General features: G+C 38.2%; 1 protein-coding gene across 1 annotated transcript in view; it reads left to right on the top strand.

Moving 5' to 3' along the window:
* Positions 1 to 18663, top strand: part of kirrel3b (kirre like nephrin family adhesion molecule 3b) — a 169166-nt gene extending 150503 nt beyond the window's left edge. The window contains exons 10-16 of the mRNA XM_028574626.1: positions 4350 to 4450; positions 8459 to 8678; positions 10314 to 10451; positions 10927 to 11010; positions 11317 to 11426; positions 12244 to 12330; positions 15169 to 18663. Coding sequence (XP_028430427.1) covers positions 4350 to 4450; positions 8459 to 8678; positions 10314 to 10451; positions 10927 to 11010; positions 11317 to 11426; positions 12244 to 12330; positions 15169 to 15630 — 1202 coding nt within the window. The 3' untranslated portion in view covers positions 15631 to 18663. The remainder of the gene's footprint in view (positions 1 to 4349; positions 4451 to 8458; positions 8679 to 10313; positions 10452 to 10926; positions 11011 to 11316; positions 11427 to 12243; positions 12331 to 15168) is intronic.
* The last annotated feature ends 219 nt before the right edge of the window (positions 18664 to 18882 follow it).

Raw genomic sequence — 18882 nt, 5'->3', positions numbered from 1 at the left:
GATGTCCTCGTCATGGATTCCTCCCAGAGGAAAATGTGGCCACCAGTGACCATACAAGACATTTTTCTTCTGTTTCAGTTGCCCTGTAGCGGTGTTGTGCTCTCTTTTATCACAAAGGAAAACAGAGAAATCAAAAGAACGGCACTGAGGTAGCGAGGAAATGTCAAGCTTTTGTTCAAAGCGGATGCCTGAGTTTGGGAAGGAAATGTAAGTCCTGGCCTTTTGACACCCACACCGATATTGTGTAATCAGATTGCAATGTCCACTCCGGAGTTAACACCTCCCAACATTTTGATTACCTCCCCTGCTGCTAACATTGATGTTGTAGTGCCACCCACCTCCCCGCTACCAAACATGTACTCACTCACTCACACACACACACACACACACACACACACACACACACACACACACACACACACATACTTTTAACCAGAGCCAGTGAGATAAAGCTATCTAATTATATTCCTCATTTGCAGCTCTGATCCATAGAATAGATCCTCCCCAGCCACTTCCACCGACCTTTAACAGCCTGCAAGCAATTGATCTTGCTCTGTGTTGCCTTAGCTTATACCAAAGTCTTATGTTTCATCTCCCTAACACAGGTTAATACATGCACACTGCACATACAAATGTATATGTATCTATATCCTTGATGTTACACTTCCGGGATTGCCCCGGTGCCGCAGGATATTCTGCCGGATGCATGTAGTTTCCTTCTGCTTTCTTTGTGTTGGAATTTTAAATTTGGTGGATTAATGAGGACTATTTGTGACTGCTCCTCAGATCTCTGCAGGGTAAATTGAGACAGCTAGCTAGACTATCTGTCCAATCTGAGTTTTCTCTTGCACAACTATTTTGCAGCGGCTCCATGCAGAGTTTAGCACCGCCCATGACGATTCTGATTGGTTTAAAGAAATGCCATTAAACCAGAGCACGTTTTCCTCCCTTCCCCGAATGCTATGTGGAGTAGCCAGACCCTCCTTCAGAGCACTTTGGAGGATGGTCTGGCAAAGTAAGACTACTCTATGTTCACTAACCAGTAAAAGAATGGGAGCAGCTTTCAATAATTATTTCTTAAATTTGTCTGCAGCATAGATTCTGCAGCAGCCTCCAGTATCATACAAAGACGCCATCTGGCAAAGTCTCATTAAAATGCTAATTCATTTTAATAAGAGACAGGTAATAAACTGCAATTATGTATCGTCAGAGAGATGGCAGGGAGCAGGAGTTTGAGGGAAGTTGGCGGAGAAGCGAGTTGTCTCAATAATCAAGAAGCTGCCTCACTTGCCACCCCCTCAAACCCACATTCTTAACCTTAACCATCACACGAGACATGCTTAATGTTTGATTTTAACAGCTTCTTTTTTAAGGCCTTTTCATCATAAAAAAAGGATAAGATGAAAATATTTCCTTGTGTAATTTTTGTGGGAAACATAGCTTTTACATCTAAAGAAATAGAGGTGGATGAGAGCAATTATGTCAGTTTGTTTGTGTATCATTTTTAATTGAATTATTTCCGTGATACGTCTTAAGGGCTCAGAAGAAACACCTAAATCATTCAGGATGTGGAGATCTTGTAATGTGAACAAACCCAAGGCTACTGATTGAAGCCCATATGATTATTTCAGACACAATTGTTTTTGTCGGGCTGGGTCTTGTTGGGTGTCTATTTTGTGGAGAAATTTCTGAGTGACGGTGGGAACAGCCAATCAAAAATGTTACATGCAAACAGCATGAGACAAATAAACACAAAATACATTTAAGAAGATCAGAAAAATAAATTAAACAGAAAATTATAAAAAATATAATTTTATTAGATTCTCATGAAGTTTAAATCGGCATGATTACCATCTTCATAACACTCTTGGCAAACTGCTGAACAATTTATTTTTACTGAATATGAACTATGCTTGGATCACATACACAATTCATCTACAGTTTTATTCTTCTACTGTAATTGCATCTATTTCAATATATAGCTAAGATAAATGTTAACAGTTTCCTCTGTACTTTGCTTTTTTGGAATTTTACTGAGCTCTTCAGGAGCAAAGAGAAATACTGTACACTTGAAAGACAGAATTGGGTCATGAATGACTTCTTGTCTTCATATTAGTGATGTCACCTGGTGTGAACAGCCTTCAGACCAGATGGCAAACAGACCAGTCGTTTAGGCTGAGCTGCCCTTGTCAGGCAAGATCTTGTAGCCTGACCAAGGTTTAACACATGCTGGCTCGAAGTCAATCCCTGCAGCTCACGTTGCCTGACCTAAGCCTGTTTACATTCCAGTAAAGCCATTCCATTTAATCAAACGTATTGTGGGAGAAACCTGAATTTTACAGAACAACTTTTAGAGGTTGTAATAGGTATATTTACAGTTACAATATGAACAATGAGTAAGACAAAACCGCATAAAAATATAATATGGTTGTACCGAATGTCATTTTTATGTTAAAGCTTCTGTTGATGTTAGCTTCAAATGTCTGTCATCGTATTTTAAGACGTCATCACTCTAAAAAAAATTGAACTCAATTAGAATAAAGTGTTTCAATGAGTTAGTCTGCTTTTTATTAAATCAACTTTCTTTAATTAATATAATTCGTAAATTACATCAACATAAATACATGCAGGCAGCAGGTTAATCCAATAAGGGTATAAAATAATGATTAAATAATAATTGCGCCCTTAGGTTTATAGCAACATCATGGTAGGACAGTAACAAAGCTATATTGGTTTGTTTGGATCACACGAGTTGGAAACAATCATACGCAGCCACCACTGGAATCTAAATTTACAAATAGTATAATACTAATAATATTAGTGTAGCCTTATCGTTTATCTGCAACTGTTCAGTAATACTGGGCTGAAACAGAATGAATAGACCTGCACACAAAAAAAGAAAACTGCGCAGCATTCGAATGTTGATTTAAATTTGAATGTCAACATTATGCAGGGCCGGAGTGGGACTCATTTTCAGCCCTGGAGTTTTATGCCTTAGACCGTCCCACTTTACTTCACAACTGGCTATATTAAAATAATGTAATTAAAACCACTGTATATAAGTCTGCAATAGCACACTGTTCTCCACAGCCTTGTAATTCAGTATATATTCAGTATAGATTTATTATAATAGTTAACATCTTCACAACAATACAATGATTTTCAACAATATCTGAATCTATCTATGAGATATCCAAACCTTGAAATGAATAAAAGAACTCTAGCTGGTTTTAATGAAAAAGTTGATAAGTCTTCAGTGGCCATGTCACTTTCTAGAGCTTCTCGCCTTTTCAGCGCCACCTTTGCACTTTTTATTATCCATTTTTATAGCTTATTTTTTGCTTGCTTGGCGTGATTGCATCCTAACAAGCTCCACTGACTGTACAAAGTGACGGTTTGGTTGTTTTTTGAGCAGGGTGTCGTCGGAGGAGTCAAAACATGGCACGTCATAATAACCAGACTGCACTTTGCAAGTGGGCTGCAAGAAAAATAAATAAAAAGAGTGGGCTACAAGTACAGGGAGCCTAAGGATAGCATCAATGATATATTTCAACTCTATGTTTTTAACCCAGTACCATAACTGAACGCCGGCCCTCGCGTACAAAAAATTGGACCCCCGGAAATTTCCCCGGTGCTTCTGATTAGCCACTGCGGACATGACATTGTGAATAAAGCTTTGAAGAATTCAGTACAGCCTACATTACAATATGAAATTAAACATACTGTATTTTGTCATACAGTTGCTTGATGGATGTTCTCTTTTAAAATGTTTTGATTGTGTATTTATAGAGAGCTAAGGCTTAATGTTTAGATGTGTTTTTGCCAACCTTTTGGTTCATGGTCAAATCTGCTGCAAGCAATTTGATTGAGGTGATACACTGCGACAAATGTGTTATCTCCCCACAATGGCATTTTTCTCTTTCCATCTGTGTAGTGCTGATTACGCTCCAAAGAAGTGCTGTAGTACTCTCCAGTGACGTTTATCTCCATGGGAGAAATCTAGCCAGCAATGAATCAACAATTTCTTGATCCAGAATGAGGTCTGAGCCCCCACTCATGCCCTTCGTTCAGTCCTGCCGTGTCCTTGGGTAGATTGTACAGAGGGATGAGGCATGTTTATATCGAGCCGCAATACAATCTTCCCCAGGAGTCCCAAATTACTGAACACTTCAGGTGTTACTCCTTGGAACAGGAGAGCAATTAGGATATAATGTTCCACAAAACCTTGATTGAGCAGAATTGTCATATGACCCCATAATATGTCATATGAAACTGAAAATGTATTTAATTATTCATGTTTTAATTTCTGCAACTCATCTTCAAACTTTTTTATGGTCGTTCTTTTTCAGGGCCACCTACTATCTCCAGTACACAGACTCAGCAAGCCTTACATGGAGAAAAAGGACAAATCAAATGCTTCATTCGAAGTACACCTCCTCCAGACCGCATTGTAAGTACATTGGACTATTTTATTTTGTCTTATCTCATCCTTTAATCAACAGCCTGGTTGTATTGCAAAGACACGTAAGAACCAGGGGTTAAAGTGGCCAGAACGATCCGGAACAGCGTTCCGGCACCTTGCATTAATAAGTAAATTAATCTGATTTGTAGTTTCATACATCAGTGTTTCCTGTTTGTTTAAAAATAACACCAAATATCCATTTCAGTGTTTCCCTTATTTATTCTCAGCAGTGCACCGCAGTCCATGAACAAGGCAAGTGTCTGTGGTTAGTTAGATTAGTTTATTGTCATTCAAACATGTTAAAAACATGAAGAAACAAAATGTGTTACCCAGACTCAGCAGCATACACAATAAATAAATAAGTATTTTAGCTAGAATAAAATAATAAATACAATCTAAAAACCTATAATAAATAATTCATCATAAATAGTGCATCAGTTCACGTCTGTTATGATAGCAGGACAGTCCCATACTATCTGGTAAAGTCAATTGAACAGGTGAAGAGTACGTTGTCCGTTGTCGATTACCTACCTGCCAGATCCCACTTTAACCCCTGATAATAACTTTAATCATGAATAGATATTTTATGAATCTAATGGTACCTGAACGATGCAAATTAGATAGAATTTCTCATTTGATGCACACATATGCTTTGTTAGCACTGATCCTATTAAGATTTATGGACCTTATATAAACAGCCTACTCTTGAGCTCACATTGTGCTTATTATTGATTTGTGTGTGGGGGTGTTTGCAAATGCATGTGGTTAATTGCCACACTTTGTCATCTAATGTGTGTTTTTGTTATATTGATGTCTGGCATTAACAAGTAACATAATTTATATCAGGTTTATTTGAGAGGGGTGCCTGCTGAGACCGGGTTGCTGGGTCTTCAATGTTTATCATTGTTTCAAAACTATTTATTTAAGTAACAGTCCAGCCTACCTTTGTTTTGCTTCACTATTGCAGTGCCTGTTGAAAATGTGCCTGTTGGGAACGGGTCAATTGCTTGGCCTACGGTATTGCTGCTTGCAGCTTTTTCAAGATCCGCTCATCCAAACAACTTCACACACAACACTGTGCTTCCTTGGGTACTGAGCAATACACTTGCCATGACACAGGTGTGTCGATTGGATGAACGGTTGTCAGACAGACGTCTGCAGAAATTACCAATGTGAAACCTGAGATGTTATGTCATAATAACATAACATAACATAATAATCCAAATATCAAAACACTTTTCAAGGCTTTTCAGTCTTTGTAACATACAACATCCTCTACTGTGATAATGAGGAATGGCCACACAAGATTATAAGAATAAGGGCAAGGAAAACTCTCTACGTTAGACATTTTGTATGGCAAAATTGTAACACTGTAACACTGCATTTCACAAGTCTGTTTAGCCACCTGTCCATTATTGCAAGTTTTAAGTTGAATGTGTTGTTTTCCTCTGAGTACCAATTTATCTTTCTTGCTCTTTATCCAGTACATACTGTATAATGAATTTCCTCGTTTGTTAGTTAAAAAATCTGCAAAAGCGAACCATGTAATTCTCACCAAAGTCACCCAAAACAAATGCAGTCTGAACAAAGGCAGCCACTAAATAGCATGTGTTACATTATCATAGCACTGCATAAATACATCCAGTATATGCAAATATAATTTTTTTTTTCTACATCACGCCACTTCACATTTTTCCATCATGTGTCAGACCCATCACTTTCTCATACCTATTATGCTCTGCAAAAATTGCAAGCCCCCTCGATTTTTTGACATTTTGTTTTGCTATTATTTCAAAACACATTTCTTCAAGATATTCTGTGTGAGTTGCTGTCTGTCAGAGAGACATCAAATGTTAATTGATTTGAAATAAATTTGAATGTATGAATTACATAATAGAGTAATTTATGATAATAAAAATGCTTAACATTTCTCACAGACTTAGTTGTGTTACTCTAACAAATAAGACAGAAACTTATTTGGCAGACAAATCCCAAATACCACCACATGCATATGCCATGTGCCATCCCAGTTTACAGTAAGAGACATTTCTTAGGAATTAATTTTAATAAAAAATTAATTAAAATAAATTATAAGTTGTTATTGTTATTAAGGTGTAATCTTTATTTTTATTAAGGAACAATTTTGAGCTAGTTTCTTTTGCCATCATGACTATTTACTGTATTAAAAATAATATACAGTATTTCTTGCCCTACCTTATTATATTCCTCTAGTTTAAAGCAATAAGTGCTCCACAAATGGTTGCTTGCAGTCTCCCAACAGCCAAATCCAAAAGGCACAGTAATTTAAACACTGCGGTGAGAAGAGATCTGCCTACAGTACAAACAATTTGCAATTATCCATTAAACATAAGCTAAACATGAGCCAGCAACTTGTAAAGCAGAGATGAACAGTAGCAAATAGCTAGTAGACAAAACATTTTTAACCACAACATTTTTTTTTAAGATAATTTTTTTGGGGCTTTTTCCCTTTATTATATAGTGACAGAGTATAGACATGAAAGGGGGAGAGAGATGGGGGATGAAACGCAGCAAAGGGCAGCAGGTCAGACTCAAACCCTGCACCACAACATTTTTAACCAAAAACAAAGTGTTTTACCATTTACAGTTTAGAATATAACATATTTAGTGCATACCCACTGATTAATTTATCTTTGATACTTTCCTCTGAACCACTGAAATATAATCATCAAACAGAATGATGTCTGTGCATTGACTCATACCACCTTCTACCAGAATAAAACATAACTATCCCTTTATTATTGTAGAGCATTACGTTCATCTATTCATGGTCATTGTGTGTTTCAATGGAGATGTGTACTGTAGCAACAATAAAGCTGCCTGCCATAGTTCAAGAATCATCAAAGAACATAGCTATATGCATAGATCTTGTTCTATATCTATGGCTATATGACCTATACTGTATGTTCTTTGATGATTATGTGATTTCACCTATAAATCAAATAATGATTGCAGGTTTGCACCATCCCATTAAACACCTTCCAAGGAACCTATCTACCCACTGAAAGGAGGATTCACTGATAAACGGTGGTTGTATAAAGCACATACATGTGTTGGCCTGGTCAGCTTTAACATTACTTCAAGTCCCTTGTTCTGTCCTTACCATAGCATATGGTAGTTGTTATCAGGGTCAAAGTTAAATAGCTTTCTGTTCTTCTGGTCACTGATTAGATTCAGATATCTTGTTAGCCTTTTACAAATGAGCAAGCTTCCTGGCTGTAGCTTTTCAAAATCATCTAGAGAACTTTACCAAAGAAGGTTTTATTGAAGACATACAGTATAGATTGTTTTTTTTTCTATTCAATAATTATCACAAAAAGCCATTGTTTGTGTATCCTTAATGCCTATGTATATTGAATGCATGTCATACTTCATAACAAGAGTCTACAGCCATGCTATCATCTCAGTGGGCTATGCTTTCAACTAAATGTTAATGTCAGCATGCTAACATGCTCACCATAAAAATGCAAAAATTCCGACATTTAGCACATAAGTTTACCATGGTTGCCATCTTAGTTTAGCTTAAATTAGCTTATTAGCACATCATTTGTTTGGTCATAAACTAAATTGGAACGCTAGATGAAAAGTTAAGGAATCAACAAAATATTAAATTACATCCTTAGAGGGACATGAATGTCTGTACCAAATTGTTGAAATATTTCACTCAAAACCAGAAATATCAACCTCATGAAGGCGCTGGAGGAAAGGTTTGCAGGTCACCAATGCTTATTGACCCGCAAACCTTTCTTCCAGTGCTATCATGAGGTTGATATTTCTGGTTTTGAAATGCATTTGCATATGTGTCCTTGTGCACTTATAGCTAAAACACAAGATACAAGTAAAACAGGGACATACACATCAAAACAATGTTCTACAGCGCCACTAATGGTCATAAACGTCACACAACACATATCACCTAATACATCCATGATCTCTATACCCTCTGTCTTTTCTCAGGCCTGGTCATGGAAGGAAACGGTGCTGGAGTCTGGAACGTCCGGCCGCTACACCGTGGAGACCGTCACCACAGAAGAAGGAGTAATCTCCACACTGACCATGAGTAACATTGTCCCAGCTGACTTCCAGACCATCTACAACTGCACCGCGTGGAACAGCTTTGGCTCGGACACCGAGATCATACGCCTTAAGGAACAAGGTGGGAGCAAAGGTTCGACAGGTTCCACCTTCCTCTTCTTCAAATCACGTGACTGTGGTTTTCTAGATAGTGATTGATTGTAGATGGGGGCAAAAGTCTGTGAGCTTGACTGTACATTTTAACATGTGCGATCGGGTTAGTGTGTTTGTGTGTGAATGGGCTTTTGTGTGTGCTTCTAAGTATGCATGAGGCGCGATTTCGCGGCAAACTGGTCATCTAAGAATAATGTTGATGTACGGTAACAAAAACAAACGACACATTTTAGTTGTGTCTAATCTATAAACACAGCTTTTAGTAAATTATATGGTACATTTTTACTTTGAAACAGCAGCTATATGTAGGCTACATAAACACCATTTGAGATATTTTTAAATTCTATCAGAATAAAGTTCTTCAAAATTAAACTTTTACCAACTTGGAACTGCCAGCTGGTAATACAAAGTTACACTGCATGGCCTACATTCTGAAACGTTTGATGTACAGTAAATGTGATGATAAACTGACAAATTAGTTTTCTGGGTTAGCATAAAGTCCACTCCCTGGTCATTTTAACTGGTGACCCTCAGCATACACTACACACTGAATACAAAATGCACTGCACTCCCTGCTTTCTTTATGTAAAAGAGAGACTTAAAACATTCTCTATTTCTATTGCTTAACAAATTAATACTTTTTATCTGTTGACCTTTTCCCCCTCAACCGTAGGGGAAGCTCTGTTTTCTATCCACTTATCGCAAATGATAAATTATAAACTGCTTATGTGAAAGTGACATTGATGAATGAAGGCAATAAATAGGCTTTAATGGTATAGGAAGAGCACTTGGTTGTTTTGCATTTGTTTAAAATGCAAGAAGGTCATAAACGTAAGCTGGTAACTCAGGTCATTAAATTGTGCTTTAATGAGAACCTTTAATGTTAGAGCAGCACAGAGATGGAGGTTTAATCTTTTCCTTGTCACAAATGCACCATAACATCCTCGCAGAAACACACAAACATGATTATGCTTAAACTAATGCACACAGTCTTGCACTCTATTCAATGAAAATAAAAGCCCTCGGTGAAAGGCTTCTATTAGCCTAAATTAGTGTAAATTAAAAGTTATTAGACAGTAGGATAATGAGACAATATTAGCAGGAAAATGTTTACCCATACTGATAACAAAAGGTTTAGTAATTAGTCTTCTTTTAAATTTCAGGACAGAATTGAATTATTTTACTGTGGCACTGTGCCTATAAAAAAAATAATAATAATACAATTTTATTTCGTATCCTTGTGCCTTAGGGATAATGTCAAAGTCACTTAGAGGGATGAAATATAGCATATCTTCCCTTAGTTACTGCTTGTTGCAGAGACAGAAAAGAGGCATTGAAGAGGATTAGATTAGATTAGACTTTATTATCCACCTAAGTGGAAATTTATCTTTGGCTTTTCCAAAACATTAAAATACAACCATGACACCACAAGTTATCAAACATTAAAAATACAACACACTTACACGCCATTAGAACATACAACAACACTTGTGCAATGAGGATAACTGGTGCATGTGTGAAAAGTGGCCTCTACATTATGACTGTGTCCTGTTCTGTACTCGCTGTCATGTACCCTATATTGGATGTAATGTACATTTAAGATGCTTGTCGTATGTTATCGTAGAAGGACATTTCTCTTTGTTGCTCTCTGCAGAATCTCTCCCAGTGGCGGTGATCATTGGCATTGCTGTGGGAGCTTTTGTGGCCCTCATTGTCCTCATGGGCACCATTGGAGCATTCTGTTGCACCCGCTCCCAGAGAAGTACGTCTCTTCTTCCCCTGTTACATCCACTGAAGCATGCATGCCAAAGTACTGTATCGCCCCCCAAGCACACTAGAAAAAAAATGTCCATCTATTCAAAGTAGCTATTGTTTTCAAAAATCTGCTTGCAAGATGTTGGTTGTCTGCAATATTTGATTTGAGGTTCATTAAAAATGGGGCATACACAAAAAAAAATAAAAAATAAAAAAAGATTACTGAATACAAGATTAAATCACTTTTAGAGATGGACATCTTTTTGTGGTGCAGAGATGGCCAGATTGTAATAAGGGCTCATTTCATGCAATCTCAGTGTGGCTACATTCACTTTTGTGGCTATTTACATCCTGCGCTATGTTCACTTCCACCCACCCATTTACCAAGTGACTCAGGTTAGAGACAGTCAGCCACTGTTTCTATCCAAGAACCAATTTGTGCTACTGGTCCCTTCAGCATGTCTATTGTCTGTATACTACAGAGGAAGCGCACCTGGTTATGCCCTCACTGCCCGTCTCCATCTGTGCTCACCAGAGAGAACTTGCAAGCAAAATTAAGACAGAAAGTAAGACTTTGTTATATGACAGTATCATCAGCAATGTCCCAAACAGAATGAGCCACCGTGGAAGGCTGTGTGAGATTGCATATGTATGCAGAAAAAGATAATTTTGTGTTGGCAGGAAACAAATGATTAATAATGCTTTGTATTGTTTTTCGGGAAATGGGGTAGCTCTCAAAAACAAAAATCCCTGGGATCTTTGCTAAATTCAGTAAAAATCCAAACTGCACGGAGGGGAAATTGTAATAGCAACAAATACAGAATGCTGTTTATCTAACTTATTGAGATATACGTGCCATCTGTTTCTGGCAGATCTGAACGGAGTCGTGTCGGCAAAAAATGACATCCGGGTGGAGATTGTACACAAAGACCACAATGCAGCACGAGAAAACGAAGAACACACCTCCATGAAGCAACTGATGGTGAGTGTGAGTGTCGCAACATCCTATTTTCTACTTCTTGTTCCTGTTTTCAGAAATAAAATCTCAAAATGTTTTATATATTTGTGTCCTTCTTAAGCTACCATTAACATAATTCATGGAATTTTCATTTGCCATTGCTATTTCTTGTGGAATACATTATTTTATGGGTAATGGAAGAATAGACAGGCATTTAGAGTGTATATGTGTTGAAGTCTAGGCTTAGGGGCTATATTTATCAATATGATGCCACAAGCCCTATGAGCAGATCAGACCCCAATACATTTTAACTATGCAGATGCTGATGCATACTGGGTAATCCTACAGTGGGTGTAATTATGTATCTCCATGCCTTCTAGACATACACAGAACTGTTTCCTCTTTGGAACTGTACCAATGTTTTGGTTACCATGCAGTTGCTCCAGGGCTATGCTATTTGCAGTGTGAGGTTTACATTTTTTTTCAGAAATACTTAATACAGTCAATACTTGATGTTAGTGCAGGGAAATCAGCTTAGCTACCTTACAAATATGCATTCTGTTAAGATAAATTAAAGATATCCAAGGATATATTATTATTATTATTATTATTATTATTATTATTATTATTATTATTATTATTATTATTATTATTATTATTATTATTATTATTATTATTATATTATTAATGCTCCCTGCCAGCCCTGAGTGAAGGTGAAACATGTCTGACATGTGAAATCCTTCCATCTAAATGCTGTTTCACTCTGAGTTGGAAGAGTTTCGGAAACTACACAGACTCTTTTTATATTCATATTTATATTATTTTCTTGATTATTCTGCAGGTCGAACGAGGAGAATTCCAGCAGGAGTCTGTTCTGAAGCAGCTGGAGGTCTTACAAGAAGAAGAGAAGGAGTATCAGCACATTAAGGTACGACTTGTGGGCAACGACAACATTAGGCTGAGTAAAAGGTGGTGAGAGCCTTTGGGGGTAGAGGGTGGTCTTTAATTTTGCGACCAAAATAGCAGAAAAGCATTAATCCTTCTCTTGCTACACATGATTTTCCAAGGATAAAACCAGAGGCAAAATTACTTTTAGAGGTCGGATTTCTATTAATTAGTCTCATCAAAGGTGGTTCAAGAAATCAGAGGCTGGTTGGCCCTCAAGCTGTTACTTAGGTAACTTAAAGTGTTACATATACCATATAGATGAGATTGGACTGTTTTAAAGTGCATATAGTAGGAGCATTGGATATTTATAAGGTACACTCATTTTGCTATCTGCAGCTTTTCTAACCCATTTTAGTGATGTAGTGTACTATTTTTCAATACTCAATTTGGAATATACAAACAAAATCTTTCTCAAAATGTTCCATAAAGCAACATTCTATTCCCATTTATTGTGCTAACTGTCAAATCAAAACCATTGGGATGTGCAGATTCACTTCTTGAACTTCTCCAGTCTATTAAGCACAGTAAATCTCTCTCAGGAAATTCACAGTTTGTTTCAACTTTAATAATGATGCATATGACTCTTTTTGGTCCCAGTGTTGTAATGTCAGTGCCGATACTGGGTAATCCTACGGTGGGTTTAATTCTGTATCCACATGCCTGTTTTTAGAACTGTGTACATGTACCCTTTTTATTTTATTTCAAAAACAGTCTACAATTCTAAAAAGTCACGAAACATGATAACAAAAACCCACCATTGTAGTTAATATGAGGGTAAATTATCTGATTGGAAACATATTGCGCTCCATCCACTGTTTGAACAATGACATGTGTACATACTTTGATGTCACTAGTCCCGCTCCATGAACCTTTTGGAGCCCATAATGCAGGCTGGTTCAGTAAAATGTCACTGTGGTCAGATCCAATCAAATGCGTCTTACTCAGTGAAGTCAGGATTCAATGAATGTAATAAAACTGACTTTAGTGCTATTTGCAGCTGTCTGCCCATTTACATGGCAATGAATGGATCAGTCTGTATGTACAGATGAGATGCTTTGCTCTCACTTCTCCCATAACACATGAAAGCACTTTTCTACTTGTAACTTTTGCAGTAAATTGGCCTTCATGCGATTTGGCAGATTGTACAGATTCATGTTTAAAGCCCTTTGTACTCCCTCCCTGATAGGCTAACTTTAAGTGAAGGACACATTATCTTCTATGTGTGCATTATTTTACTGGTGTAAAGCAAAAGTAAGTAAAAGGACTATACTTTACAAGGTTTCACTCAAATTAGTCAGTTATTCTTTGCTTGCAGCTAGTTATTACACTACTACAATACACTATTTAGTGTATTTTTCATTTAGGGTATAAATTATTAGTAAAAAACAGAATATACATCAATATATACAGTGTATATATATATATATATATATCTTATTTTATCAAATAAAAACACTTTCACATTTACTATAAAGTTTTGATTAATAGTAATATTCATAGTGGCATATTATATCGTATATTAACCAAAACCTAAATTAAATTTAAGCAGACATACGCCGTGGTTTGTCCTTACATTTTCTAAAAAACATTTAAACAACTTTCCTCCACTTTGTTTCCACAAACTGTTCTCAAGAAAGTGAAAATCACAATATTTACTGCGAAAGTTGTTCAAATATGTAGTGAAAGTGTTTACTATTCCTGAAGAAGAATCCTCTTGGTGCTTTTAATGTAAATGCATTGGTAAATCAAGCACAGCAGATGATCTCAGCATGGTGTTTATTCCACCTAAGACCTGCATTCTTGTCGGCAAGACTGCAGACTAGTTCTCACACTGCAGTTTATATTTAACAAAGATGATGTGACCATTCTGACCTGATACGAGGTGATATAGGTACGTTTAGACTCTGCAGCATACCAGAGCTTATCAGAGCCACAAAAACAAATTCTGACCTGTTCATTGTCCTAACGAATGTTGGCAGTGCTTCTGTTGTGATTGCCTGCTTACCTGCTTTCTCTGGGGCCGGATGTTTTTGATCCTAGTTAATGACAGTGTGCATGAGGCGAGAGCACAGGGCTAGAGCAGAGGGGGTACTGAACAAGGGACAAGGGAAAGCCAGAGGCAAACAATCTCTCTGTCTGCTGTCTGATAAATACAGGCATAACGAGAATCCTCTCAGGTTGTCTCTCTCGTTTCCACATTATGAGCATTCTTCCTTTTTGATTTTTCACCATGCTCACTACGCTTGACATACAGGATATGAAAACACGCACATACTCATGCCCTAACTGGACCCTCAGCAACAGCACGACGCCTGCAGCCTAGCAGACAAACAAGTGACACAGCTGTAGCCTCAGAAGCCATTTCAGTGCAAACATGAAATCACAGACAGTACAATCCGTTTAGGTCCAATTAAAACTGGTATGTGAGTGAACTTTGCAGTGGCACGTTGGATGCCAAACGATGAATCATCAAGGCCTGCTTAATTAGCGAGAAACATGATTTTAAGGTTAGCGTGGGGGCTGACTAAATCCTAGCACTAAGCTTCGCCACTGTTTTTGGTTTTTCTTTTTTCTCATGATGTACACGGCAGCTTGTTTTTTCTTATTTATTCAGACATTTGAAAGGTAATTACTGCCAGTTTGACCTCGGCTCCTGTTGAGCTTTGAGATGATTACATGTAAATGCATATCAACAAGGGGATGCTTTTATTTTCCCCCTATTTTTCCTATAATTTGCTATTACGTACAGCTAGAAAAAAAAGTATATAACAATAATTCTGATAATAATAATAATATTTCTTTCCTGTGTTTTAAATAGGACCCTACAAATGGATATTACAGTGTCAATACATTTAAGGAGCACCACACGCCTACCATGGCTGGAAATCAGTCTACTGAGGTGAGGAACCCCACCAACACAGGTACCCTGGGCAAGCAGCGGGTACCAACGGGCATGTCCTTCACCAACATCTACTCCACTCTGGGAGCAGGTCCCAACCGTCTCTATGACTACAGCCAACGCTTCGCGCTGGGCATGGGCAGCAGCTCCATCGAGCTGTGCGAGCGGGAGTTCCAGCGCGGCTCGCTCAGCGACTCCAGCTCTTTTATCGACACGCAGTGTGACAGCAGCGTCAGCAGCTACAGTAAGCCGGACGGCTATGTGCAGTTCGACAAAGACAGCAAGGCATCGGCCTCCTCCTCCTCCCACTATTCCCAGTCCTCCTCACAAAACTCAGACCTCACCAGGCCGCTCCAGAAGCGCATGCAGACCCATGTCTGACCACAAGGGTGAGAGAGCATTTGAAGGAGTGTAACAAGCAGCCAGGATTGTAAAACTGAGAAAGAATCAGCTCCCAGGAGCCCCTAAAGTAACAATGTTACTGTTTCCTCTGGACGCCTGGAGACGCAGGGGCTGGTTGGTTTTAATACACCGTGGGACATGTTCAGTCTTCTCAGTGTCCCGAAAAGTGGATCAAGAAGCCTTATATTTCCCTCATGCTTAACTTATCAACCACCTCCTTTTTTTTAAGCCCCATAATCAGAATTGTGCCACAGAGATGTTATTTGCCAACACAGAGACAACCCACATTTTGAATTTAAAAATGCAGTACTCGGTTTCTGCAGTGGAATTGTTAGCAGAGGGCAGGAATACTACAAAACCTTTGTATGACAATCAGCTCCCCAGGCAAAGAGCATTTTTGCTTTTTGAAGATTGTCATGCAGAAAAACTGAGATTGTTGTTAAGCACGAGCATCACGATAATGAGTGCGAGCCAATGTCCTCCTGCTCTCTTGTAGTTTGAAGCACAAAAAATGAATGTGCATGTGGTTTTCAGTTGTTAAAGCAATAACTCTTTCCTCTCCACACCTTCCATTCAAACACTGTATGTTAAGCTTGTTGAAACTCGTCTCATGCGTAGGTGGAAGAAAACTTTCTCCATGTGCCCACAGACGTCGCGAACGTTTAAAAGAACAACTTTTTCTTTCTTTCTCCGCAGAAGTATCTGGGCCACAGAGCTGGGCAGATAAAGAGGGGCTGAGATCTCATTTTAAATCCTTGAGTCATTATTTTACTGTGACACACAAAGAATATCAGTGTACATACTGACTGTAATTTCTTTTCTAGAATCTGATTTCTGACTCTGATTTCCCTCATGGAGGACTCTAAATGAGACATGAGCGCCTCTTCTTGTCCATATCTACTTTGCCTTGAGGGTCTGTGTGATCTGTGTCAATACAAATTTTGACTAAGCAAGATAGACATACACTATCAGCTCTTGTGTTGATGGGGAGCTGCATCCTCCACGGTGTTACCGTACCAAATCCAGCTCCAAGGCATGCGGCAGGAAAGCTCACAAACTGCAACATACTGTATGTTGTACTTGTGAGTTTCTCCTGCTAACGCCGCAGATCATCAGCCATATACTTAAGGGGAACCTGTTGAATGAAATGTAAACATTATATTTTAGCTGAGCTTCTTTTTGTGTGGTTATCCCATTGCTATTGTCAATATCACTGTTGACACTGGAGCTTAGTGCACCCTGACTGTATACCTACCTGTGATCGTGCCGGTCATCAAGGGACATGAAGAGCCACTTTTAGGAAATGTGTTTTATTTTGCTATCTGCTTTATTTTTGGCTACTGTGGAGCTGATCGTGTCACACTGACTCTTTATTTTGTTCTGTTCTGCACTGTATGTGACATATATGAAATTGGATTTATTATTTAATCACTGACCTTGTATTTGTTTTAGTTGAGAGTAGAGACAGTAGTGATTTAGCTTGCAGTTACACAAACGCTTATACTTTAAGTAACATTAAAAAAATGAGCCTCTGTCAAGACTGTCGTAGTAATGCATCATGCATGTTTTGGCAAAACAAGGTAATGACTGGAGAGTGCTGCTTTTTTTTTTTTGCAGTACTGAACACTAGGAATTCTAATGCAGATGTGCAGATACCATAAAGCAATTGGACAAAAATATTGTATCTGTATTCTAACCTGGATGCGACCACACACCACACTATGTCAAGTTAAATTTGGATTTCTAAATAAGATGTAAACCCAACACAGGTTGTGATGGTCAAAACTCCTTAAGATGTGTTGAAGCAGACCCTTTGGTAAGAGCAACCATTTACATTAATCATCAGCCTCAGTTAATTCATACATTATTTCACATTCTATTTTAGCCATCAAAAGCCTCATACGTTTTTCAAGGTCTGTTCCAGCCATACTTTATAGAATCAGCTTGATTATTATTTGATCAGTTATTTGAAGGGTAACACCAATGACACCAATGTCACTTCAGTTTTGTCAAAGGTTACAAGGTTATATCTTATCTAATTGGGTAGTTTTTCTGTATCATCCATAGCAATTGGGATAATGTGTGTCTGAAACAGCCCATAAAATAACAAGCAAGGCATTTCCAACAAAAGCAATTTGTTGTTGTAAGCACTTTACGTTTGATTATATTCAGGGCCTTTGAATTGGGTTTTCCACTTGAGTGGCAGTGGTTTGGACTAACATTTTACAAATGGATTGGCGCCCATTGTAGAGCTTAAGACAAAAAGCTCTGTTTCAACGCTGATAATCCAGCTTGGCACTTAGCAGACTGTATATAAATCTCTAATGCTGTCTTTCTCTGTATATAATTTTTCCTGGCTTTTCTTTTCTGTCTCAGTCAGATTTCACTATATTAGAGCTTCATAAATCCACATGGCATCAAAACTGTGTAACAGACAATAATTTTCTCTTTGTTTCCCTTCCAGAAATTTCATCAATCTTACTTGTTTCTTACAAATTCCATGATATGCTTGTGTGAGCAGTTTCTCTTTCCCCAGATCTCACGGGGGAAAACTCACACTCTGTACAACGAGCACACGGGAGGCTATAGGGTGAGAAGCTGAGCTTAGCTGGGACAGCTTTGAAGTGAGATGCAGTAAGAGGTTATTATACCTTCATTCCTTCTGAGAGATGCCCAGAAATATATTGCATTTGGCACCATGATGACTGTCAAGTATGCCTGTGCTGTTTTTTTATGTATTTTTCTCAGCATGTATGAGTGCAGGATCAAATTCTTACCTTGCTATTGGCAGGACTCAATTACAGTGTGGGGACAGTTTTCATTGTTATTATCATTTGCATATGTTATGCATCATTGTACATCCACAGTTTCAGAATCCAAACATGTTCACCATTCAAAACTTATTAGAATGCAGACATTGAGCACGTCTCTCCCTAGAAACAAAACAAATTTGCTCTCCTCTCCAAAGGGTCCAGTTTTACTTATCTGATGCAGCTCCCGCACTGATCCAAACATAATGCATTTTCCCAGTCCAGAGAATCTGCACACTGCACAGCAAACAGATAAATATTTGATAGGCCATCCTTCTGTCCCACCCCCCCCCCCCCATGGCAGCAGCTACAGTGGGCATGAGAGTACACAGGAAGCGAGTGCCATGTCAGTCTTTGGGGATCAAAGCCCATGTGGGGACAAAGTCTGCCCTGCTTACCTGTGGACACCTCTCCGGCTGGT

Source organism: Perca flavescens, chromosome 3 (assembly GCF_004354835.1).
Source record: "Perca flavescens isolate YP-PL-M2 chromosome 3, PFLA_1.0, whole genome shotgun sequence".
NCBI lineage: Eukaryota > Metazoa > Chordata > Actinopteri > Perciformes > Percidae > Perca > Perca flavescens.
This window is presented reverse-complemented; position numbering and strand designations above follow the sequence as displayed.